Source organism: Aquarana catesbeiana, linkage group LG07, assembly GCF_042186555.1.
Source record: "Aquarana catesbeiana isolate 2022-GZ linkage group LG07, ASM4218655v1, whole genome shotgun sequence".
In the NCBI taxonomy this organism is placed as follows: domain Eukaryota; kingdom Metazoa; phylum Chordata; class Amphibia; order Anura; family Ranidae; genus Aquarana; species Aquarana catesbeiana.
Genome location: NC_133330.1, coordinates 287,679,593 through 287,705,099, shown reverse-complemented (window position 1 = coordinate 287,705,099; position 25,507 = coordinate 287,679,593). Strand labels below are relative to the sequence as shown.

The window sequence follows — 25,507 nt, the reverse complement described above, 5'->3', positions numbered from 1 at the left end:
GGAGCGGTGAAGGAGCGGTGAAGGAGCGGTGTATATACCACTCCTTCACCGCTCCTGCCCATTGAAATCAGTGGGGCAGTGCGGCTATACCGCCGGCATAGTGCTGCTGCAGCGGCGCTTTGTGGTGGTTTTAACCCTTTTTCGGCCGCTAGCAGGGGTTTAAACCGCCCCGCTAGCGGCCTAATAACACAGCTAAAACGACGCCAAAGCGGCTCTAAAAATAGCGCCGTTTTACCGCCGGCGCCCGCACCGCCCCAGTGTGAAAGGGGCCTTAGGCTAATTTCACACCGAGGCACTTTACAGGCACTACAGCGCTAAAAATAGCGCCTGTAAAGCGCCTCACCTGTGTCTCCAATGTGAAAGCCCAAGTGCTTTCACACTGGAGCGGTGTGCTTGCAGGACGGTAAAAAAAAGTCCTGCAAGCCGCATCTTTGGAGCGCTGTAGCCGCTAGCGAGGGTTAAAACTGCCCTGCTAGCAGCCAAATAGCGCCGCTAAAACGACGTTAAAGTGGCGCTAAAAATAGCGCAGCTTTACCACCGGCGCCTGCCCCAGTGTGAAAGTATTCTATCTGTGAAGAAACCTTTCCATATTTTCGTTAAATCTTATCTTCCTTCTGTAAACTACCGTATTTATCGGCGTATAACACGTACATTCATTTTAATAGGCAAGTTTCAGGAAAAAAACTTCAATTTTAAATAAGGAACTTTGAAGCAAAATAAGGGTCATTGCCTATCTGCAGCCTCACCATTGCCATCAATGCAGCCTCATCAATGCCCATCTGCAGCCTCACAAGTGCCATCAATGCAGCCTCATCAGTCCACATCAATGCAGCCTCATCAGTCCACATCAATGCAGCCGCATCAGTCAACATCAATGCAGCCTCACCATTGCCATCAATGCAGCAGCCTCACCATTGCCATTAGTGCAGCCTGATCGGTGCCCATCTGCAGCCTAGAGGGGACAGGGAGGGGGGCGGGACGAATGCCGACAGATTACATACAGTGAGAATCTCCTATGATAGACAGAACAGTGGTCCAATGGCGGCCCAGGAGACGGGACTTCCTATTACAGAGGCCGCCAAGTAAACAGGCGATTCTCACTGTATGTAATCTGACGGCGCTCGTCCCGCCCCCCTCCCTGTCCCCTCCAAGGCAGCTAAAATGAAAGTATCGGCATATAACACGCACACGCTATTTGCACTCAATTTTCAGGGTGAAAAAGTGCGTGTTATACGCCAATAAAAACAGTGATTATCTCCCCTATCTTCCATGTTATGTTCATAGTCCAGCCTGGGTGGCAACCATGTCTCCTTCCACAGATACAGAGTGGGTGAGCATTGTCACCCAGGAAAAGGAAGAGTATTATATACTATTATTCACAAGATTGCCAGGTGAGCATAATGAAAAAAAAGAAAACTAATGCACCACATCTAAGGACTAATAAGCTGCAATTTATTACATTTATGTGTTTTGGCTTTAGATACACTCTAAGGTACACTCTATAAGCCAAAAAATAAAGCCATGAGATGCATTAGGGGAACAAAGCCTATCTGCTCTATGTCTCAATTTACTATCCAGGCATTTTGTACTGCACCTGTCCACCCACATTCCCTTTTGCTCCAATGATCCTGGGTTACGCCCCCTAGAGGTGCAGGAACACCCACTGCAGCCTCCTTGCTGCTTCTCAAACTACTAAGCACTACTAAGATATTTCTCGCAGCAACTATTTTGTTTTTAAAGTGTTTGTTACCCCAACATTTTATATCCCTGATATGTGCCTGTTGTACCATGTACTTGTATAAGAAAGTATCCTTTTCACTTTGTATTGTTCCTCTGTGTGAAATCCCCTGGTGTTCCTGCCAGCCCCTTTGCTTTCTTATTAAAAACTGACCACACCAAGCAGGAGAACACAGCGTGGTCAGTTCTCTAGCTATGCTGGGAACTCAGCCTGCTCTCCTCCAATTGTCAGACTTGTCCTGACACCCCCCCCCCCCCACAGCCATTCACTGGGAAGCTCAGTGTACTGCTGCTTCTCCTCCCCCCAGCTTTTACACAGCTAAGAACAGAGAGAATGTGATCACTTATAAAAAAGGGAAAAAAAGGTATTTCATTTTTTTTAATTTAATGTTTTGCCTTTCGTTTCTATTTTAAACGGAATGGGTTGTTTTACAAGGTGATCATTTACAATCATTTTATTCTGCCTTGGCTTGGGTTTGAATTTGAATATTAAAAAGCCAACACATGGTTGAGTGATGCTCCTGTAAAAGATATATACTGTATTCTGTATATTTGTAAATCCAATGTATCATTACCGTTTGTGTTTTGTATTTCTAGAGAGCGCATTCAAAAATCCCACACCTCGTCAGCTGTTGGGAGATCGTTAGCATCTACTGATCCCACAGCTCCACCTTCTACAGCATAAAGGACCAGAAATCACTAGTGATCCATTGTGGTGTTTGAAAAGCAATCAGATAAGATCAGAAAATGTGCAATGTTAGGAATGTTAAATAAATTTATATCTAGAAATGTAGTATTTTAATTCTATGCTAAATGAAAATCCCTACCACAGTTTATATAACTTGGCTGCCAGTCATATATGTTGGTACAAATCTAGAGTTACCTATTAGCTTCATATATCTCTTGGAAACTAGTGGAGAAATCTCCTTGCTAGAATTCACAGTTCTACCTAACTGCCACAAGATGGCAGCGCATTTTCCAATGGATTATCCCTACTACCGTGTTTCCCCGAAAATAAGACCTACCCCGAAAATAAGACCTAGCGTTATTTTCCAGGAAGGCTGCAATATAAGCCCTACCCCGAAAATAAGCCCTAGTTTAAAATGCTTGTAAAATCCTACTCTATTACAGTAGTATATAATGTAAGATGTGTGTGTTTCTGTAATATAATTGCGGGGAAGAGAGCTCCGGAGGGTCACAGAAGCACAGAGCGGCGCTATAACAAAGGTATTTGGCACAATTATATTACAGAAACAAACACATTGTACATTATATACTACTGTAATAGAGTGGATTATAGGATTTTACAAACATTTTAACTCAGTTTACACTGGGGATTCCTGTCAGGCAGGGAGGGAGAGGGGAAGAGAAGACAGCACATTACATGGTAAGATCTACCCCGAAAATAAGCCCTACTGTGTCTTTTGTTGGCAAAATTAATATAAGACCCGGGCTTATTTTCGTGGAAACACAGTGTACAAATTAAAGAGGAACTGCAGTCTGCTCACATAATTTGGAATAAAAACATTTTTACCATTGTGCAGCTTCCCTCCAACCACTTTGCATATTATTATATATATACTGTGATTCTGTACTTGCCAAATATGCTGCAGAAATCTCCCTCCACTGAGTCTGGTTGTATCCATTTTAACTGTGGGCAGCTGAAGCTGCTGCCTGTTCACTTCCTGGATTTACACAGAGACACACCTCCAGCTCTGCAGCTCCCATTGGCCCTCTTATGACCCCCCCCCCCTTCCTGGCAAGTTCTCAAGAGTGAGAGAGAGAGAGCTGTGCATGATGTCATAAGTCTAGGCTAATGACCAGACAAGAGACAGGAAATGGGCTGTATAAGGGATTTATTGCAGAAAAAAAATGTTTTACTATCCAAAGTTAAAACTACAAGGGCAAAAGATTTAATAGATGGAAAGTTAAAAAAATGACTGAAGGTCCGCTTTTGAGAAAATGTTAGTTTGGGTTGGAGTTGAGCTTTAACCACTTGGCATCCGTGCTATGGCCGAATGACGGCCACAGCGCGGACCTGAATTCCCGGGAGGCCGTCATATGACGGCCTCCCCTGTGCACGCGCTCTGCGCGCGCCGTGCAGGGCGCGCGCCGAGCGCGCTGTGATCACCGAGTCACTGAGACTCGGGTGATCACCGATCTAAGGAAGGGGCCGGTCCCGGCCCCTTACCATGTGATCAGCTGTCAGCCAATGACAGCTGATCACATGATGTAAACAAAAGATCGGTAATCGTTTTTTTTTTCTACTCACGCTGACAGCGTGAGTAGAAAAAAAAGCTGGTCACCGGCTCAGATGTAAGGTACATCGGTCCTGAAGTGGAAGAGGCACATCTGCCTCATCAGTGCCACCTAATAGTGCCACCTAACACTGCCCACAGTGCCACCTAACAGTGCCCACAAGTGCCACCTATCAATGCGCACAAGTGCCACCTATCAATGCCCACAAGTGCCAGCTATCAATGCCCACCAGTAGTGCCTAACAGTGCCACCTAGCAGTGCTGCCTATCAGTGTAACTGATCAGTGACCATCACTGCCGCCTATCAGTGCCCATCACTGCCGCCTCATCAGCGTACATCAATGAAGGAGAAAAATTACCTGTTAAAATTTTTTATAACAAAATATAAAAAAATTAAAACATTTTTTTTTTTTTTTTAATTCAGTTTTTTACATTTTTTTAACAAAAAGTAAAAACTGCAGAGGTGATCAAATACCACCAAAAGAAAGCTCTATTTGTGGTGAAAAAATGATAAAAATTTCATATGGGTACAGTGTTGCATGACCACGCAATTGTCATTCAAAGTGCGTCAGCGCTGAAAGCTGAAAATTTGTCTGGATAGGAGGGGGGTTTAAGTGCCCAGTAAGCAAGTGGTTAGGGGCTCTTTCACACTGGTGGTGTTATAAATAGGCAGCTGAGCCGTAGTCTAAAGGCCCGTACACACAATAGAAAAATCGGATGGAAAAATTCGTACGACGAGCTGTCTGACGATTTTCGGATCGTTAGTACGGTGCTTTCGACAGCCGATTTCGCTTTTTCTTCAGACAAAAGCTGGATGTGCAGACTATAAAATTTTTGTCGGATGTGAACTCAACATCTGATTTTCGTTTTATTAGTATGGTTTTCGTACGAAAAAAATCGTAAGCGCAAGACTACACATGCTCAGAAACAAAAGAATACATACAAAACTATTCAACACATGATGTCACTTCTGACGTATTCTGTCGTCCGTGAATTTTCATATTGTGAGTAACCTCTTCACTTTCGACATGACACTAGCATGCCACAAAAAACGGACGATCTGTCTTCCGAAAATCTAAGCGTGTGTACGAGGCTTAACTGCCCCTGGTCACCCACCAGAATTGTTTTTTTTTTTCACAAGAAATCCCATCAGAATTCTAACAGCCTTAATTATTGCCACAGCAATTTAAACTCGGGCTGCACAGTTTGATAGGTGGCAGTTGCGGTGCAGTCAATGTAAACTTGTTGTTTGGCAATTTATAAAAAAAAAAAGAAAAGATGTGCCAGAAGGTGGCAGCAGCGCCTCCTGAGCACCTGCCACATGCTGCTCTGCCACCCTCTAAAAAAAGCTATCTACCGCAGATCGCTTTTCAGAGGGCGGTAAGCATTATTGCTTATTTAAAAGAGCCCAAAAGGTAATCAGTCATAAAACTGATTTGGGAAAAATGGAGGAGTAGCACTAGGGATATCTTATTTATATATTGTATTTAGGGATCTGGATTCTGGGCTGGAAGTCTTCAGTTTCCTTGGTTTGTAACTAAGTAGATCTGAAATTTAAGAGTGACACTAGTATTTAATCATCCATATATATATTTATTCCACTAGAACAGGGGTCTCCAAACTGCGGCCCTTTGCTAGCCTTTATCTGGCCCTTGGGGCACTATTCCTCCTAATGATATGAGGCATTATTGCTCCCACTGACACCAACAATGGGGCGCTATTACTCCCACAAATACCAATGATGGGGCACGACTCCTGGCCCTTTGTTTGAAAAGCTTGGAGACCCCTGTACTAGAAGTTCAAAATAAAAATTGTTGTCAAGGCATTTCAGGGGCCAGACATCGCCCTCTTCATCAGGCCTTGGAAATGGGAGATAATATTTACTGGACTGAATTAGGAATACAAAGTATGCGGTATTTGAAGTAAATAATTGTTGGAGTGCAGGGTTCGTCAGCAGCTGGTTTGAGCAGTCTTTGATGAACTCTGTGCTCCAACATTTGTTTGTATTACTTTGTATTCTTAAAGCGGGATTCTGTCCTTGAAAAAAAAAAATGTAAAAGTCAGCAGCTACAAACACTGTAGTTGCTGACTTTAAATAAGTACTTACCTGTCCTGGGTGCCCGCGATGTCGGCCGCCCGAGGCTGACTCGTCCCTCGGCTCTCGGGTCCCAGCACCGCCATCCTAAGTAAGGGAAACAGGCAATGGAGCCTTGCAGCTTCACTGCCAGTTTCCTACTGCGCACGCACGAGCGGCGCGACGCTTTGTGAATGGGACGCGATGTGTTGTGGGACACACACAGTTCCCATAACACACCGCGCCCCATTCTCCAGAAGACGATGTGGGGAGCAGAAGACTGAAGATCACTGTGGCGTAGGAAGAGGCAGATTAGCTGCCTAGCAACAGCCATTTCATGTAAGTAAAAAAATTTTTTTTTTTCTTTTCCTCCATTTTTTTTAGGTATTTTTTGTGCAATATTTTTTTCAGGGTGGACCTTCACTTTAATTCAATCTAGAACATATAGTGGGAGGAATTAAGAAAGGGAAGTACGTCTTTGTAGTGTTAAAATTGGCGCATTAAGACCCCTTTCACACCGGAGGCATTTTTCAGGCGTATTAGCGCTAAAAATAGTGCCTGAAAAATGCCTCATCTGCAGCCCCAGTGTGAGAGCCCGAGTGCTTTCACACTGGGGCGCTGCGCTGGCAGGACGTTAAAAAAAGTCCTGCAAGCAGCATCTTTGGGGCGCTTTAGGAGCAGTGAATACACTGCTCCTAAAGCGCTCCTGCTCATTGAAATCAATGGGCAGCGGCGCTTTGCAGGCACTTTTAACCCTTTATTCGGCCGCTATCGGGGGATCAAAATTGCCCCGCTATCGGCTGAAAAGAGCCTTTAATACAACGGTAAATCGCCGCTAGAACTAGCGGCGCTTTACCGCTATTGCAGCCACGCTGTCAGTGTGAAAGGGCTCTAACCAAGACAAGTCCTATGTGGTGTTGTACCTCCTGCTTCAAATCACAATAAAAGTTCTATGCAGCAGTCATTTTAAATGTCAGATCATGTGTGCCACAATCATGAAGCACTTGTGCCAATGTTCTAATGCCGTGTACACACGAGCGGACTTCTCGTCCGCCTGAACTCCGAAGGACTTTTCAACAGAGTTCCGATGGAGCTCCAACGAATCGGCATACACACGATCACACCAAAGTACGATCATTTCGAACGTGATGACGTACGACTGGACTAGAATAAGGAAGTTCATAGCCAGTAACCAATAGCTGCCCTAGCGTCAGTTTTCGTCCGTCGGACTAGCATACAGATGAACAGATTTTTCGATCGGTCTCGAGTCCGTCGGAAAGATTTGAAACATGTTCCAAATCTAAAGTCCGTCTGATTTTTGGACAGCAAAGGTCCGATGAAGCCCACACACGATCGAATTGTCCGACAGATTCGTTCCGTCGGAAAAGTTTGGTCGAAAAGTCCAGTCGTGTGTACACGGCATAACAGTTCTAAAATATACACCGATATCAGAGTGGTGAACATAATATAACATCAGTTTTGCCCTAAAATTTTGGTGCATGCAGTGTAAGCAAGCGCCCCACATGACAAATTATTGAATTAGCGTGCACCTCATTAATTGGTCACAGAAGGCTCTAATTAGGCAGGCATATAGAAACTGACATTTTTTGGAATGCACCAGTCCATATAAAAGTGGAACTTCAGTCATTTTTTTCAACTTTCCATCTATTAAATCTTCTGCCCTTGTTGTTTTAAATTTGGATAGTAAAACTTTTTTTTTCTGCCTAGGCTTATGACATCATGCACAGCTTTTTCACTCTCGTGAGAGTTTGCCAGGAATGGAGGGGGGGATGAGTCATAAGAGGGCCAATGAGAGTTGCAGGCTTGCAGAGCTAGAGATGCGCCTCTGTGTAAATCCAGGAAGTGAACAGGCAGCTGCTTCAGCTGCCCACAGTTAAAATGGCTGCAGCCAGACTCAGTGGAGGGAGATTTCTGCAGCGTATTTGGCAAGTACAGAATCACAGTATATATAAAATAATATGCGAAGTAGTTGGAGGGAAGCTTCAGAATGGCAAAGATATTTTTATTACAAATTATGTGAGCAGACTGCAGTTCCTCTTTAAGCTTTGTTAATCCCTCCATTATCTATTGTTTTCAAGCCCAGGCTTTGTGACAAAGTCATTTATTATAATCTTATATGGGAAAATTAAATAGGAGTTCCAGTCTCCTGTGAAAAAAATAAAAGTCAGCAGCTACAAAAACTGTAGCTGCTGACTTTTTAAAAAAACAGCCACTCACCTGTCCCAGAATCCAGCCCCAGCCAGTTTCACCTGCTTTCTTCTTTCCTCGGCGCCGACATCTTAACTATGGGCACCCAGATGTGACAGCCTGCGGCTTTGCAGCCGGGTACCTGCTGCACATTGTGAATGGTCAAGCAGTCTTCTGGGACCTGTTACGTGTCCCAGAAGATTGCGGGATGGAAGGAGGGAGGAGCACTTCCGCTCCTGATGGCCTAGGCAGTCGGAGCAGAAACCTGTCAAAATCGGATACCCACTCCTCAAAAGTGTTAATTCCTTAAGAGGAGCGGGGGGGTGAGGTTTTTTTTTGTTTTTTTTTTTTTGTTTTTTTTTTGGTTAAATCATTCTTTATTATTACTTTTTCATACAAAAACATCACAAATAACAAACAACATACACCTAACATACAACCTCGGCACGAAATAAAATGGGGGTGGGGTGGGGGATGAGTCTTTAAAGTGGAACTTCCTCTTTTGGGTGGAGCTCCACTTTAACTCCTAATGTTGAGCTTCCCTGTCATATCACATGCTTGTTCTTTCTCTGGGTAGTTAGATAACTGCTCAGCTTCACTGTGGGTGAACTCACTGCCCTGGAGCTAGTAACCAAACTGGGATCTCAGACTATGGTAGATTCTCGCAGATGTATTTAGCCTGATGTCAGGTTTCCTTTAAGAGCCAAAAACATGAAAATGCTGCTAATAGAAAGTATACTAATCTGTATATTTGTAAATCATTCTTAACCTGAATATTAAAGTTACACGATTCATATTTTATTACATATTTATGAAGATTAAAATACACTCAAAATTGTTTACATGGGCCAGTGGTGGTCTAAACTTGTGGCTTGGTGAGATTACCCCACCAATGTCTGCTCCCACATGCTGAGTGCTCAGCAGGGTCCGTCCAAATTTCAATCCATTTCTGGCCATTCCCGCTCTGTCCAACAGGAATATTGAAAAACGTTTCTCAATCATCCAGCTGCAGCCAATCAGTTGCAGCCACTGACCAGTGTATTCTGACAGCGGAGCAGCCCTGCTGTCACCGTACAATGGCACAGCGCAGAGGATTCCTCCATCCACTTTGCCACCTATGGCAAGCCTTAGGACTGATGTTGGGCTCTGTGGATCTCACTCATCATAGTATCTATAGGCAGAAGAGGCCTAGATGCCTATAGCGGTCACAATATTGCCTACATGTCTTTTGTGCAGCAGTGGAAATTAAAGAAGAAACTCTGTCGGTTGCAGCTGCTTTTAGAAGGTCCTCTATACCAGTGGTCACCAACATTTTGGACCTTGCGGACCACTAAACACACAATTTTTAAACACGCAGACCACTATTGTGAATTTGCCTTATACACACAATGCTCCGTCTCTCTGCCCCCCTCGCCCTGGATCACACGGACGCCTTACGCAGACTCACCTCCTTACCTACAGGGCCGTCTTTAATATTGATTGGACCCTGGGCAAACAATTTCTTGCCCCCCCCAATGCAATTTTAGCTCTCCACCTGCTCTAAAACATACAATAAATAGCGGCTAGACTTGACATCAGTTCACTGAATCAGATCAGGCAGCGATTGCGATTGGTTGCCAAAGGTTACAGTGTATCATTACCACTGACTGACTGGCTGCTAGAGGTCACAGCACACATTATGGCTCACTGATTATTTGCTGGAGGTTACAGCACATGATTTGCGCTTGTTGATTGATTGCTAGAGGTTACTGTACATCAATACTGCTCAATCATTGGCTGCTAGAGATTACTGGACTTCCTTACCACTCACTAATTGGTTGCTAGAAGTTACTGAACATTATTGCTACTCACTGATTGGTTGCTAGAGGTTACTGCATATCCTTACCACTCAATGATTGGTTGGAAGAGGTTAGTGCACATCCTTACTGCTCACTGATTGGTTGCTAAAGGTTATAGCACATCATCTCCTCACTGCACACCACCTCCAATGACCACCAATGTTTGGGGAGGATTTACACTGACCACCAATATAAAGGGGGATTTACACTGACCACCAGTGTAAGGGAAATTCTGCACTTACCACCAATGTAAAGGGAAATGTACACTGATCACCAATGTAATTAAGAATTTACACTTGCAACCATTGTAATGGGGGATTTTACATCAGCAACCAATAAAGGGGGGGGGGGGGTTCTACACTGGTCACCAATGTAGGGGGGATTTACACTCACCACCAATTTAAAGGGAGCTTCTACATGGACCACTAATGTAAGGGAGGATTCAAAACTGACCACAAATGCAAGTTTGGATTTTTTTTTTACCAATTGACAATATAAAGAGGAGTTTCTACACTGGCCACCAATGTAATGGGGATTTACACTGACCACCAATGTAATAGGAGCATTCACAGTAACCACCAATGTAAGAAGGGATTTACACTGACCACCAATATAAGGGGGACCTTTACAATGGCCACTAGTGTGAATGAGAGGATTGTAAACCAAGCCTCAATGTAACGAGAAGATTTACACTGACCACCAATTTAACTGAGACATTTAGCCTGTGTTCACATTTGTGTGTGTCAGGAACACATGCAAAATCGCTTTCCTGACATCACAGAAACGTGCTGCCCATTAGCAGATACACAGCAGTGCCATTAATTGTTAATAATACCCTCATGCATCTGCTGAGATGTGCATATTCACATGCACCAAAATTCAGGGGGCTGTGGCACCATGTTATTTTGAAGAAGGGTTCCACCTCCAATTTGCTTACCTTTGCAGAACAGGCTGATGTTAGGCTTAATGACCACAGTTGTAGGCAAGACTTTCCAGCATGCAACTTTATCTCCCCAGTGGGCAGCATTCAGCAGAAGTGATGGTGAATGTGAGCTCAGGGGAGCATGATATACATATGAATGCCGTCTCTATTTACATATCAATGCTGTTGGTCACGGGATCTGCAGGTGAGTCAGCAGAGCTGGGCAGCATTAGTAACAGAACTTCACACTGAGATATCGAGACACAGCATGGGACTAAAATTTCAAGGGACAAGGGAATTTAAACTGGGATAGTTGGCAAGTATGAGGCAGCTGCTTTGGTCCCCACAAGGATGGGGCCCAGGGCAGCTGCCCCTTTTGCCCTGCCTTAAAAATGGCCCTGCTTACCTAGCCATGTGCTTGAGCTCCATACTCCCTCCCACAGTCTGTGATCAGTCCTTCTTCACCTCCTGCTCTGTGCACTCCTCCCAGCGCCTCCCTCTGAATTCACAGGAGCCGGAACTACAGAGGAGGCATCAGGTATCAATGCACGCTGACAGTATTGACTGTCAGCACGCACTGAGAACAAAATTGGACACAACATTGGGTGGTATACATTTGCCACAATGTTGATTTGCGGCAGAAATCCTTGGGACCACCAAAACTTTCTCATGGACCATCAGTGGTCGGTGACCACTGTTCTATACCAACAACTTCTAGGTAGGATATTAGCACCATAGTATAGGAAATGTGGCCCTGTAAAGTAAACTCATTTTCTCAGCCAAGTACAAAATAAATGAATTATGGAAATTTACTTGAAGGCCCTTACTCCATGTAACAGATCGGGAGAAATAAGTGCAAAGTAAGTTCCCATAGCAGCGAATCAGAATTCATCCACTAAAGTGAATTCTGATTGGTTGTCATGGGTAACTGTATTTAGCGTTTTTGAAAATGCCTTCAATTATTATACGATTTTTTATTTCAGCTTGGCAGTATACAACTGATAAAGGCCGTGGTCCACAGTAGAGCCAACTGATCTGATCCCTAGTGCTGTTAACAAAGATATGAAACAAATCAGTAATACATACCAGTATAAAAAGTGTTTTTTTTTTTTTTTTATGTTTATTACATGAAGAAAAAAACTTTATAAAATATTACTGCTCCAGCCCATAACAAACCCAACCTGATTTTAGTTGCAGATCCAGAGGCTTTTCTGTGAAAAGGTGGAACACAGATTCCTGCCACACTTCACAGCCAGGCAGATGACACCCTTATATCCTGGTTCAGCTCTGTGACCTCCAGTGTTATCTCTTCAGCTTCTTCACTTGACATCTTAATGGTATCAGTATAATGACTTTGGGGTAATTTACTAAAACTGTAGCACTCAGAATCTGGTGCAGCTGTGTATGGTAGCCAATCAGCTTCTAAGTTCAGCTTGTTCAATTAAGCTATGACAATAAAACCTGGAAGCTGGTTGCTTTCTATGCTGAGCTGCACCAGATTTTGCATGCTCCAGTTTTAGTAAATCAACTCCATTGTTTATTATTTCATGAGCAAGTTGGTGACACAGGTAACTATACAGCTGAATCAGAAAGTAGAGGGATCTTTCTGGCTGTATGATGTGGCAGAGGTGTGTAAATCACAAGACTGGCTGAACAAAATGACGACTCCTAAAGCGGTCCATACACTGTTAGATTTTTTTTTTTGTGCAGCCTATGGGCACAAGAAATTAAGCAGATTCCTCCTATTGTGCTATATAATATGAATGGAGAAATCCCCCGCTGTGTCTATTGTAGTTGGACAGCGCTAGAGGCTCATTAGACTTTTCAATCAAAGGATGTCAGGCAGGAGAGGACCAGACAGGGTCACTCTCATAGCAAATTTTGATGTGTTCATAAGGAACCAGTCAAAATTCATATGGTGTATGGCCAGCTTTAGGTGCCTTAAAAAGTTCACATGCATGTGTATAGATGCTTTAAAGTAGTTGTAAACCTGTTACAACAACTTTATGCTACAGATAAGCCTATAATAAGGCTTACCCGTAGCTACCCTGGATATCTTCCTAAACCTGCACGGAGATATCTCCTGTCCCCTGCATGTGCCGATGTCATCGGCACTTGCGCACTGGGGCAAGCTGAAGCACTGGCACTGTATGTGCCATTGCTCAGTCTGTGAGCCGTTACCGGCGGCTCCCGCGCGCATGCGCAGGAGTGACGTCATGGCGGCTCTGGCCAATCACAGCGCCGGAGCCGCGATACCCGGAAGTAACCCCCGGCCGGAGGGGGGGGGGGGGGGGGGGGCGCGAGGATGGCTGCGGGGGCTTCGAGCTAAGGTAATTCATAATGAGCTAGTATGCTATGTATACTAGCTCATTATGCCTTTGTCTTGCAGGGTTTTTTTTTTTTTTACCAGGGTTTACAACCACTTTAAGGTGATCAGTTTAAGGCAGTGGTCTAAAACTGGCGGCCCTACAGCTGTTGCGGAACTACAAGTCCCATCATGCCTCTGCCTGTGGGAGTGGGAGTCATGCTTGTCAGCCTTTCAATGCCCCATGGGACTTGTAGTTTCACAACAGCTGGAGGGTCGCCAGTTTGAGACCCCTGGTTTAAGGCCTGGTTCACACCTATGCAGGTTGCAGTTTGCATATTCCAGGTGCATTTTGTGCTTTTTAAGGCTCCATTCACACTAACGCGTTTTTTGATGCATTTTGCAGCAATGCATGGGAGTTTTTTTAACATGGGTTCCTATGGAACATGTTCACATCAATGCATTTTTGTACCTTTGCGTTTTTGGAAAGGGTCAGGGACTTTTTTTCATGCAAAATGCAGCGTTTTGCATGTAATAGAATTCAATGGACCAGCATCAAAAACGTAAGTACGGCGTTTTTGCAGCGTTTTTTTTGTACAAAAAAAAAAACCGCAAAACGCAGCAAAAACGCTGCTCAAAAATGTGCCAAGCACCACAAAAAACAATGCAGAAACGCTCAAAAGCAACATGCATAGATGTGAATTGAGCCTCATACAGGTTTTTGATCCATTGAAGTCTATGGAACCAAAAACCAGAAAAAAATCCCTGGTCCTTTCCATAAAATGCATGGATGTGAGCGTGACCCATAGGAAACCATGTTAAATGGACTGTACTGTGTTTCTGCAAAACTGAAAATGCACTAAAAATGCATAGCTGTGAACTAGGCTTTAAAGGGCATCTGTCATCAGTCCATATACACTCACCAACCACTTTATTAGGTACACCTTGGTAGTTCTAGGTTGGACCCCCTTTGCCTTCAGAACTGCCTTAATTCTTCGTGGCATAGATTCAACAAGGTGTTAGAAACATTCCTCAGAGATTTTGGTCCATAGTGACATGATAGCATCACGCAGTTGCTGCAGATTTGTCGACTGCACATCCATGATGCGAATCTCCCATTCAACCACATGTCAAAGGTGCTCTATTGGACTGAGATCTGGTGACTGGGGAGACCATTGGAGTACAGTGATCTCATTGTCATGTTCAAGAAACCAGTGGTGAGATGATTTGATCTTTGTGACATGGAGCATTATCCTGCTGGAAGGAGCCATCAGAAGATGTGTACAATGTAGTCATAAAGGAATGGACATGGTCAGCAACAATACTCAGGTAGGCTGTGATGTTTAAACAATGCTCAATTGGTACTAAGGGGCCCAAAGTGTGCCAAGAAAATAACCCCCCACACCATTACACCACCAGTCTGAACCGTTAATACAAAGCAGGATGGATCCATGCTTTTATATTGTTTACATCAAATTCTGAACCTACCATCTGAATGTCGCAGCTGAAATTGAGACTCATCAGACCAGGAAACGGTTTTCCAATCTTCTATTGTCTAATTTTGGTGAGCCTGTGCAAATTGTAGCCTCAGTTTCCTGTTATTAGCTGACAACTATGCCATGTTTAGTCACTTATATCCCCTTTCTTCTCCATTCTGATGCTTGGTTTGAACTTCAGCAAGTCATCTTTGCCGTATCTAGATGCCTAAATGCATTGACTTGCTGCAATGTGATTGGCTAAATAGCAATTTGTGTTACCAAGCAATTGAACAGGTGTACCTAATAAAGTGGCCGGTGAGTGTATATATGGAGGGTTCTTCAAAAAGTTTCTACACTTTTTTTAAACTTTATTTAATATAAAAAAGTGCGGAAACTTTTTAAAGACCCCTCGTATTTAAGTTATTAAAAATGACTCCATATGTGAGCATTTGTTTCTGTTCACTGTTTATATCCTGATATTTAATACTTACTCAGTAAAATGATCTTAGATGTGGACTGTGGTGGTATACAAATATGAGTCCAGCACTAACTATCCAACATTAGTACAGCGATCTCCCCTGCTGTGCCATTGTGTTCCGCCAGAACACTCCGGTCAGCCATTGGCTGAGAGCGCTGATCAGGAGCCGATTGGCAGACCTTTTTTTGGTCATGACCATTCAACAGAAGCCGACCGACTCCAGTACACATGGGCCGAATGTCAGACGGTTTCTATTGAACCAGACGATGCCCAACATTCGGCCCGTGTGTGCCAAGCTTTACTTTACGCTTCCAGAGACTTCTGATTACTAACAAACTACAGGCCCCAGCATCACTCCTTTAAATACACAAGATTATTTAATTAAAGCATTGAATGCATTGGCACTTTGTTCAAATATACAAACATTGCCTTCATTTGGTTTACATACAAAACAAAAACCTCACATTTAGGCTTGCAAAGACTCCATTTTCAAGAACAATGTCAAGGTCCAGACCTTGGCCTGAGTGGTCAGTATTAGTATTACATCCTCCTTGGGCTATAAGGGACAGAAGGCACAATTTCCAAGTTGAGTTGTATATCAAGGTAGTTTAGTGGAGTTCCAGCCTGGCAAAAAAAATATAAAAGTCAGCAGCTACAAATACTGTAGCTGCTGACTTTTAATATAAGGACACTTACCTGTCCTGGTATTCCACGATGACGGCACCCCAAGCTGATCTGTCCATCAGCTCCGGGTGGAGGCGCCGGCATCTTCACCAAGGGAAACAAGAAGTGAACAGCCTGTTTCCTATTGTGCATGCGCGAGTCACGCTGCGCTTTCTAAATGGTCCTGCTGTCTTTTGGGACCTGCTTGTCTCCCAGAAGGCAGCGGGGGTAAGGAGGAGGGGCCGGAAGTTTTGTAGATCGCCGCGTAACGATGCAGTGATCTTACACGTAAGGTATCCCCCTCCCCCCGAAAGGTGACAAATTTGGCAGCGGAAGGGCGGGGGGGGGGGGGGGGGGGGAGCAAACAAGCGGAGCTCTGCTTTATGTTCTCAATGCAAAATCCACAATAACTTAATATAAATTACGGTTTAACCCGAACAGATCTGGGCATTTTTTTTTTTAATTTAATAGATTACAGAAAAAAAATTATTAAAATTATGGTTAGAAAAAGCTCAAACATCCCAGACAGCTGTAACATTTATAAATTAAAAAGGGAAGCCTTTTATATCCAAGGGACTTCAATATATCCTACCTTTGGCCATACTGTGGTCCTGAAATGCTTAAACAGAATTAAGGCCCATTTACACGCGCTAAAATTAATGTGTTCCAGTACCCCATAGTAAAAAATTGCCCAGTCCCATTTCCGCCATGCAGTGCGTTTTGGAAAATAAGTCCAGTAACCACTTCAGCCCCGGAAGGATTTATCCACTTCCTGACCAGGCCATTTTTTGCGATACGGCACTGCATCGCTTTAACTGACAATTGCGTGGTCATGCGACGTTGTACCCAAACAAAATTGATCTCCTTTTTTTTCCCCACAAATAGACCTCTGCGGTTTTAATTTTTTGCGCTATAAACAAAAAAAATAGCGACAATTTTGAAAAAACAAAAATGTTTTACTTTCTGCTATAAAACATTTCCAAAAAAAAGTAATGTAAAAAAAAGGATTTTCTCATCAGTTTAGGCTGATATGTATTCTGCTACATATTTTTGGTAAAAAAAAATATATATATATCCCAATAAGCATATATGGATTGGTTTGCGCAAGAAGTTATCACGTCTACAAAATAAGGATAGATTTATGGCATTATTTTTATTTTCTTATACTAGTAATGGTGGTGATCAGTGATTTTTAGCGGGACTGCGACATTATAGCGGACAGATCGGACAACTAAGTGACATTTTTGACACTTTTTTGGGAACCAGTGACATTATTACAGTAATGTGCTAAAAATATGCTAACCATATGCATGATTATTGTACTAATGACACTGTCGGGGAAGGGGCTAACATCAGGGGCGATCAAGGGGTTAAATGTGTTCCCTGCAGGTGCGTTTTAACTGTATGGGGGATGGGCTGCCTGGGGAAACACACAGATCTGTCTTCCTGACTAGCAGAAAGACAGGATCTGTGTGATCTCCCCTGTCATAACGGAGATTTGCCTTGTTTACACAGGCAGATCCCCGTTCTGTCACTGCGGGGGGAACCATCGCAGGTGGCCGGCAGACATCAAGTCCGCCCGACCCGCTGATTGGCTCCCCCCCGCTGGCCAATGGGAGTGCACCCACAAAAGCGAGTTACTGAGTAGACATACAGCTACGGCGATTTGCAGGAACGAGCCAACCTGCCACAGTGTAATGATATTGACTGGTCAGCAAGAGGTTAATAAGGTCCATTTTTTCACTACATTTTAGTGCATTGGGAGGCCCATTGAAGTAAAGAGGAATGCATTAAAAACACATGAAACATTCATTTGGATGCATTCGCAACAGGAACTAACAAGCCTTGATCAATGGCCGTTAACTGTATCCTCTTCAAATCTTTAAAAAAAAAATGCATTGGAAACACATATCAAAGCCTGCTGATAATGCATCAAAAGACACACAAAAAACGCACCTCTACGCACACGCATAGATGTACGGTAAATGGGCCTCAAAGGTTTCTTTTCATTGTGACGCTTCACACATGTAATCTCACACACAGGACGGTTACCATTAAATACAGCTGCTTACAAATGTCAAAATGGTTGGCAGCTACAGTATAAGTGACTTCAAGTCTTGCACAAGTCCTCTGCAGATTAGCAGGGAGGAAAAAAGTCTGATTTTACAATCGCATGACATGAAAAAAATATTCAGTGGCGAGCAGCTTTGCAAATCTTGTCGTACACCTCTGGGAATGCGTTCTTGCAGTTTAGTTTGTCCCGCAGTTTGTGGTACAGCGATCCATCAAACATTCCCCAGAATTCCTCACGGCTCATATAACAGTCTGCGTAGAGCATCTGAAAGCTGGGGGGAGAAAAGAACATACTAAGAGGAAGGCCGAGAAAGAAGATGAGCGTTCCATTTAAAGTCAGATTATCACAAGGAGGGCCACAGGCTGGATTTACACTTCAAGCTGTAAACATACAGTGAGGGGAAAAAGTATTTGATCCCCTGCTGATTTTATACTTTGCTCACTGATAAAGAAATGATCAGTCTATCATTTTAATGGTAGGTTTAATTTAACAGTGAGAGACAGAAAAACAAAAAGATCCAGAAAAACGCATTTCAAAAAAGTTATAATTTTAATGAGTGAAATAAGTATTTGACCCCTTTGCAAAACATGACTTAGTACTTGGTGGCAAAACTCTTGTTGTCTCAGAGGTCAGACTTTTTCTTGTAGTTGGCCCCCAGGTTTGCACACATCTCAGGAGGGGTTTTCTCCCACTCCTCTTTGCAGATCCTCTCCAAGTCATTAAGGTTTTGAGGCTGACGTTTGGGAACTTGAACCTTCCCTCCACATATTTTCTATGGGATTAAGGTCTGGAGACTGAGTAGGCCACTCCAGGACCTTAATGTGCTTCTTCTTGAGCTACTCCTTTGTTGCCTTGGTCGTGTGTTTTGGGTCATTGTCATGCTGGAATTCCCATCCACGATCCATTTTCAATGCTCTGGCTGAGGGAAGGAGGTTCTCACATAAGATTTGATGGTACATGGCCCTATCCAACATCCCTTTGATGCAAAGAAAGTTGTCCTGTTCCCTTAGCAGAAAAACACCCCCAAAGCATAATGCTTCCACCTCCATGTTTGATGGTGGGGATGGTGTTCTTGGGGTCATAGACAGCATTCCTCCTCCTCCTCCAAACACAGCGAGTTGATGCCAAAGAGCTTAATTTTGGTCTCATCTGACCACAACACTTTCACTCAGTTCTCCTCTGAATCATTCAGATGTTTATTAGCAAACTTCAGACGGGCCTGTACATGTGCTTTCTTGAGCAGGGGGACCTTGCGGGCGCTGCAGGATTTCAGTCCTTCACGGTGTAGTGTGTTACCAATTGTTTTCTTGGTGACTATGGTCCCAGCTGCCTTGAGATCATTGACAAGATTCTCCCGTGTAGTTCTGGGTTGATTCCTCACCATTCTCATGACCATTGAAATTCTACGAGGTGAGATCTTGCATGGAGCCCCAGACTGAGGGAGATTGACAGTTATTTTGTGTTTCATTTGCAAATATTTGCACCAACTGTTGTCATCCTCTCACCGAGCTACTTGCCGATAGTCTTGTAGCCCATTCCAATCTTGTTTAGGTCTACAATCTTGTCCCTGACATCCTTGGACAGCTCTTTGGTCTTGGTCATGGTGGAGAGATTGTAATCTTATTGATTGATTGCTTCTGTGGACAGGTATCTTTTATACTAGTAACAAGCTGAGATTAGGAGCACTCCCTTTGAGAGAGTGCTCCTAATCTCAGCTCGTTACCTGTATAGAAGACACCTGGGAGCCAGAAATCTAGCTGATTGATGGGTGATCAAATACTTATTTCACTCATTAAAATGCTAATAAAATGTATAACTTTTTTGAAATTAGTTTTTTCTGGATATTTTTGTTCTGTCTCTCACTGTTAAAATAAACATACCATTACAATTATAGACTGATCGTTTCTTTGTCAGTGGGCAAACGTATAAAATCAGCAGGGGATCAAATACTTTTTTTCCCCTCACTGTACATGCAGCTTCATCCTCTTTAAAAAAAAGAAACTCCCCCCAGACAATAGTACTCGCCTTCAATCCAGAGCTGTCCCCCAAACCACCTCTTCTTCACCACTAGATGTTCTCAGTCTTCCAGGTTGAATAACCGTCACTCAACCTGGAAAACCATCAAAAGACTGGCCACCACCAGAAGAGGGCCATAGCGGACTCAATGAGGTTGATTTACTAAAACTGGTGTGCGCAAAATCTGGTGCAGCTCTGTATAGAAACCAATCAGCTTCCAGTTTTTTTTTTTTTTTTTTTGTCAAAGCTTAATTGAATGAGCTGAAGCTAGAAGATGATTGGCTACCATGCACAGCTGCACCAGAGTTTGCACTCTCTAGTTTTAGTATATCAACCCCAGTGCGTCATCTGTCTGGTCTGGCCAAAAGAAAACATAATATGGCAAATGTGTGTGTGTGTGTGTGTGTATCTATCTATCTATCTATCTATCTATCTATCTATACACACAAATATTTATATTTATGATATAATACTTTAGAAGAAAAAAAAACTTCTAGCCTCAAGGGGAAGGGGTGGGCATTAGGGGGGAGCCCAGAGTTGGGATTTAATGCATGTTATGACATGTGTTGATGTATGTTTGGCTGTGTCATATTGTATATTGCATATATACGTGATACATTTCATGATCTTAACGCTTGCAGAAACCAGACAATTAGCTTACCCATGAACATCTCGGACAAACTTTTCTAAGTGCCGCATAGAGGCTTTGGCATCAAAGTGTTTTGTCTTTGGTTCCCCATATGCTCCAATATCTACATACAACTCTGCCTCATTGCCCTTGGGATGCACCATGCCAGGATGGCTGGGTAGGATGAAAGGGCAAAGCCAAAGTGGGTACACCTGCAAAAAATAAGACAATACTGTAAAGGTGTCTGACACACATGGGACAGCTGCAGAGAACCTACATATATGCCGATGTACAGGAGTGGAAAGCCACAAGATACCCACAACATTTTTTCTGATAATTTTGTCAATTTACTTTTTTTTTTTTGTGTTTAGTGTAAGGATGTTGTCGACCCTCTTAGGGCTCATTCACACCATTGTGATGTGTTTGCTTGCATCATGTTGTATGTCAACCTATGTTATGTTAAGACAGCACGCACCATTTCTAGCAGCGCAAGTCCATCCAAAGACACCCTAGTGCACCGTCGGCAAGGTGCATTGGGGTTTCATTCACAATGAATAGTCTTCTTTATACACACCTTGATCTCATTCTGGAAAGCCTCAATGGACTTCTGTAGATATTTCATTGGTACGAGCATGTCCTGCACCACGTGATGCTGCTCATACAACCTCCGGATAGTTTCTCCCTGTGTGAGCTTCAACAAGGAAATTTTTGGTGGAACCATCCAGCCAAACAGGTAACGGAACACTGGGTGATTACCAAAAGGAATAATGTCCTACAATCAGAAAAGAAGAATTTTACTGGCAAATGAAAAGTCATCTAAGGAAACAGGAGAGTCTCCAGGAGCAATACGGACAGTAAGAAAAACATTAAAAACAGAAAGCTAGGACAATTGGCTGTTTTTTATTGCTGTTTGTGTCCCCTCAATGATTCTTCCTCATTTCCTGTTAGGATGACAATGTTTTTACCAGAGAAAACATATACTTGTGCTCAGATCCCAATAGCTTGTACATGTATTTGATTATCAGGTCCTAAACGGGTGTGACCACATATTAACACTACAAATTCTGGATGGACCCTCTGCACACTGATATACACCCTTCCCAGCAAACTATGCAATGAAAAACAGGGATATTTAGTATACATATATTGCAATACATGTTTAAACCAGCCGACTGTGTCAAAGTAAACCTTTTTGTGGCCAGTCCTACACTGCCTTGCCACTGCGAATGCTAAGGTGGACAGAATGCCAATATGGGGCATAAAGACCCAAGGTGGGGGAGAGCGACTAGGTCCAGATTTGGTCACTGACCTGTGTTACAACGGAGAAAGGAGATACCTGTGCTCAAATCCCAATAGCTTGTACATGTATTTGAACTATCAGGCACTAAAGGGGTGTGACCACATATTATAGTGGTTGTAAACCCTAGAAAAAAAAAAATCTGCAAGATAAAGGCATAATGAGCTAGTGTGCATAGCACACTAGCTCATGATAAATTACCTTAGATCAAAGCCCCCGCAGCAGTCCTCATACCCAGCTCCTGCCGGCGACATCGCTCCTGGAGTTACTTCCGGGTATCGCGGGCTCCGGCGCTCTGATTGGCCGGAGCCGCAATGAGGTCACTCCCGCGGCAATGGCACACTCACTGAAGAAACGGAATGTACGTGCCATTGCTTCAGTGCGAATGTGCCGATGACGTCGGCACATGCAGATACAGGGGATATCTCCTAAACCGTGCAGGTTTAAGAGATATCCGGGGTAGCTACAGGTAAGCCTCATTATAGGCTTACCTGTAGCAAAATGTCTTTACAACCACTTTAACACTACAAATTCTGAATGGACCCTCTGCACAGTCCCGTTTTTCATTGCATAGTTTGCTGGGAAGGGTGTAGCAGTGTGCAGAGGGTCCATCCAGAATTTGTAATGTTTTTACCAGGCCATCAATAACAAAAATAAAGAAGTTATCCATAACATAAAAAAAAAAAACCTCACATTTAGCTGGAGTTCTGCTTTAGGGTCCATGCACACTGGGCTTAAAAAATGCTGCTACAGGAGTTTTTTGTTCTGCCTGTAGAAGCAGCTTAATGTTATCCTATATGTCCATGTACATTAGGACGTTTAGAGGCATATTTTAAGCTCAGTGTTTAGGAGGCAGAAAAAAAAAAATGCTATACGCTTCTAAAACGCCTGTACAAAAAGCACTCTATATTTGGGGTTGATTTACTAAAACTCCTTCATACTCGTCGACACCACCATCAACTCCTTCATACTCGTTGACACCACCATCAACTCCTTCATACTCGTCGACACCACCATCAACTCCTTCATACTCGTCGACACCACCATCAACTCCTTCATACTCGTCGACACCACCATCAACTCCTTCATACTCGTCGACACCACCATCCAGTCCTTCATACTCGTCGACACCACCATCCAGTCCTTCATACTCGTCGACACCACCATCCAGTCCTTCATACTCGTCGACACCACCATCCAGTCCTTCATACTCGTCGACACCACCATCAACTCCTTCATACTCGTCGACACCACCATCAACTCCTTCATACTCGTCGACACCACCATCAACTCCTTCATACTCGTCGACACCACCATCAACTCCTTCATACTCGTCGACACCACCATCAACTCCTTCATACTCGTCGACACCACCATCAACTCCTTCATACTCGTCGATACCACCATCAACTCCTTCATACTCGTCGATAGCAACATCAACTCCTTCATACTCGTCGATAGCAACATCAACTCCTTCATACTCGTCGATACCACCATCAACTCCTTCATACTCGTCCATGCCACCATCAACTCCTTCATACTCGTCCATACCACCATCAACTCCTTCATACTCGTCCATACCACCAACTCCTTCATTTTCAACACCACAATCAACTCCTTCAAACTTGATACCACCATCAGCTCCTTCATACACAATGCCACCATCAGCCCTTTCATGTGCATACCACTGTGAGCTCTTCCATACTCATATTATTACTAGCTTGTCCGTATCTATATCACTATTCACTCTTTAGTCATACCACTGTCAGCTCTTCTGTACTCTACCACCATTGGCACTTCCATACACATTCTACTATTGTGAAACGCACCTGCAGCTCCCAGAAAATGCTCCGTGTGTGTCTGTGATAGTAATGTCTTAGGGGTATGTACTCTGTTCCACTTTGGTTATTCTTTAGGAAAGATTCCACATGGCGGAAGAACCAGGGTTTCCAATAGTTTCCGATTCTATTCACCTTTTAATGAAATAAAACAAATTTCTGTGAATCACACAGGGAACAAAAAAGTAAAATCTCAATGATGATACAATGAAGAAACACACATATACATATATACATACATACATACATACATACATATATATATATATACATATACATACATACACACACATTATTTATACATTTATATAAATAATGTGACAAATCAGACGGTCACTTACCTGGCCTGGCTCAGCATCATCGGTCAGGACCCCAGTCATAATGACGGCCTCATTTTCAGAGTAAACCAAGCCTTCCACAAAGTAGTTCTCTTTCTTCTGTGACTCTCTTGAAAACTTCTCACAGATCTTCTCCAGGCCCCTCACTGGCGTATAATGCAGCTTCACATACTTTTTAAATGGGACGATCTTTATCTCAGCAGCTACCAAGAATCCCAGAGTCCCACAGGACCATGGCACAGCATAGAAGAGATCAGAATTCTCAGTCTGAAAGAAAAACAAACATGAGCATAATGAAATTAGAATTAGGTGTTCCAGATTAGGTGCCAATGATTAGACCCTTCTTAGGGAGTATGCAGGTGGAACCTGTCTTCTTTAAACCTCAGATATCTAGAATCTGGTCTTATTTTGGTAATGGCATGTGGGGTGTCACCATGCCAAGATCAAAACAGCTCTCTAAGGCAGGGGTAGGTAACCTCAGCCCTCCAGCTGTGATGAAACTACAAGTCTGATGAGACATTACAAGACCCTGACAATCACAGGCATAACTCCTAGAGGCAGAGATATGATGGGATTTGTAGTTTCACCACAGCTGGAGGGCCGAGGTTGCCTACCCCTGCTCTAAGGCCTTCAGAAAAGTGAATGTATCTACAATCAGAAAGAAACTGCACCAATCTAACTTGCATAAGAGGTGTGCTAGGAAAAGGCCTTTTGCTGTCCAAAAAGAACATGAGGAAACTACAGTTTGCCATTGAACAAATAAACAAAGATTAGGTCTTGTGAAACAATGTGCTCATCAATCAAAGACAGAGTTGTTTAGCGTATCTTAGCTGTGGGCAATGTTGTGATCCTTACTGAAATATGAATGTTTCACTATTTTTACTCCTCTTTGGAATAACCATAACCTCCTTAACCTTCTTAACCTCCTTAACCCCCCAGATCTTCAGAAAGTAACGGACTTTATCTTTTGGAAAGCTCAGGATATTATAGGACTCTGTTAGTTTTACTTAGGCACTAATCTGAAGCCCTTTCAAAACCTTAGGAAGGATCTAAATTTGTGTAATCGTCTCCTTTTTCCTTTTTATGATTGGTGTGATCAGACTGGCATTAGGATAGTACTGTAACCTTTAATTATTTCCTTTTCACCAGTATGTTTTTCAGTTTTGCTAGTTTTGATATTTGAAGGCAGTGGGTGGATAGGTGAAAATGTTGGTTTTGTCTGTAAATCATAAAAACTGTGTAATAAAAATTTACCGAATTTAAAAAACAGAATTGTTTGGCCACAGTAACAGTAGACAGGTTTGGCGCAAAACCAAAAGACAGCAGCTGAAGAGAGGACCTTCATACCAACTGTG

The 25,507-nt window shown here is 43.2% G+C and overlaps 2 protein-coding genes across 3 annotated transcripts in view; one reads left to right on the top strand and one right to left on the bottom strand.

The window, feature by feature from the left end:
• The window catches only part of CIMAP2 (ciliary microtubule associated protein 2), a 37,098-nt gene extending 34,572 nt beyond the window's left edge, over positions 1–2,526 (top strand). The window contains exon 10 of the mRNA XM_073593457.1: positions 2,335–2,526. Within this exon, the coding sequence (XP_073449558.1) occupies positions 2,335–2,422 (88 nt within the window). The 3' untranslated portion in view covers positions 2,423–2,526. The remainder of the gene's footprint in view (positions 1–2,334) is intronic.
• A 13,130-nt stretch (positions 2,527–15,656) lies between these two features.
• DHCR24 (24-dehydrocholesterol reductase) overlaps positions 15,657–25,507 on the bottom strand; it is a 40,880-nt gene continuing 31,029 nt past the window's right edge. For both annotated transcript variants that reach the window (XM_073593455.1, XM_073593456.1), the window contains exons 6-10: positions 24,156–24,419; positions 23,806–23,949; positions 21,254–21,451; positions 20,713–20,891; positions 15,657–18,306 (exon numbers count right to left, since the gene is read on the bottom strand). In XM_073593455.1, the coding sequence (XP_073449556.1) occupies positions 18,153–18,306; positions 20,713–20,891; positions 21,254–21,451; positions 23,806–23,949; positions 24,156–24,419 (939 nt within the window). In that variant the 3' untranslated portion in view covers positions 15,657–18,152. The remainder of the gene's footprint in view (positions 18,307–20,712; positions 20,892–21,253; positions 21,452–23,805; positions 23,950–24,155; positions 24,420–25,507) is intronic.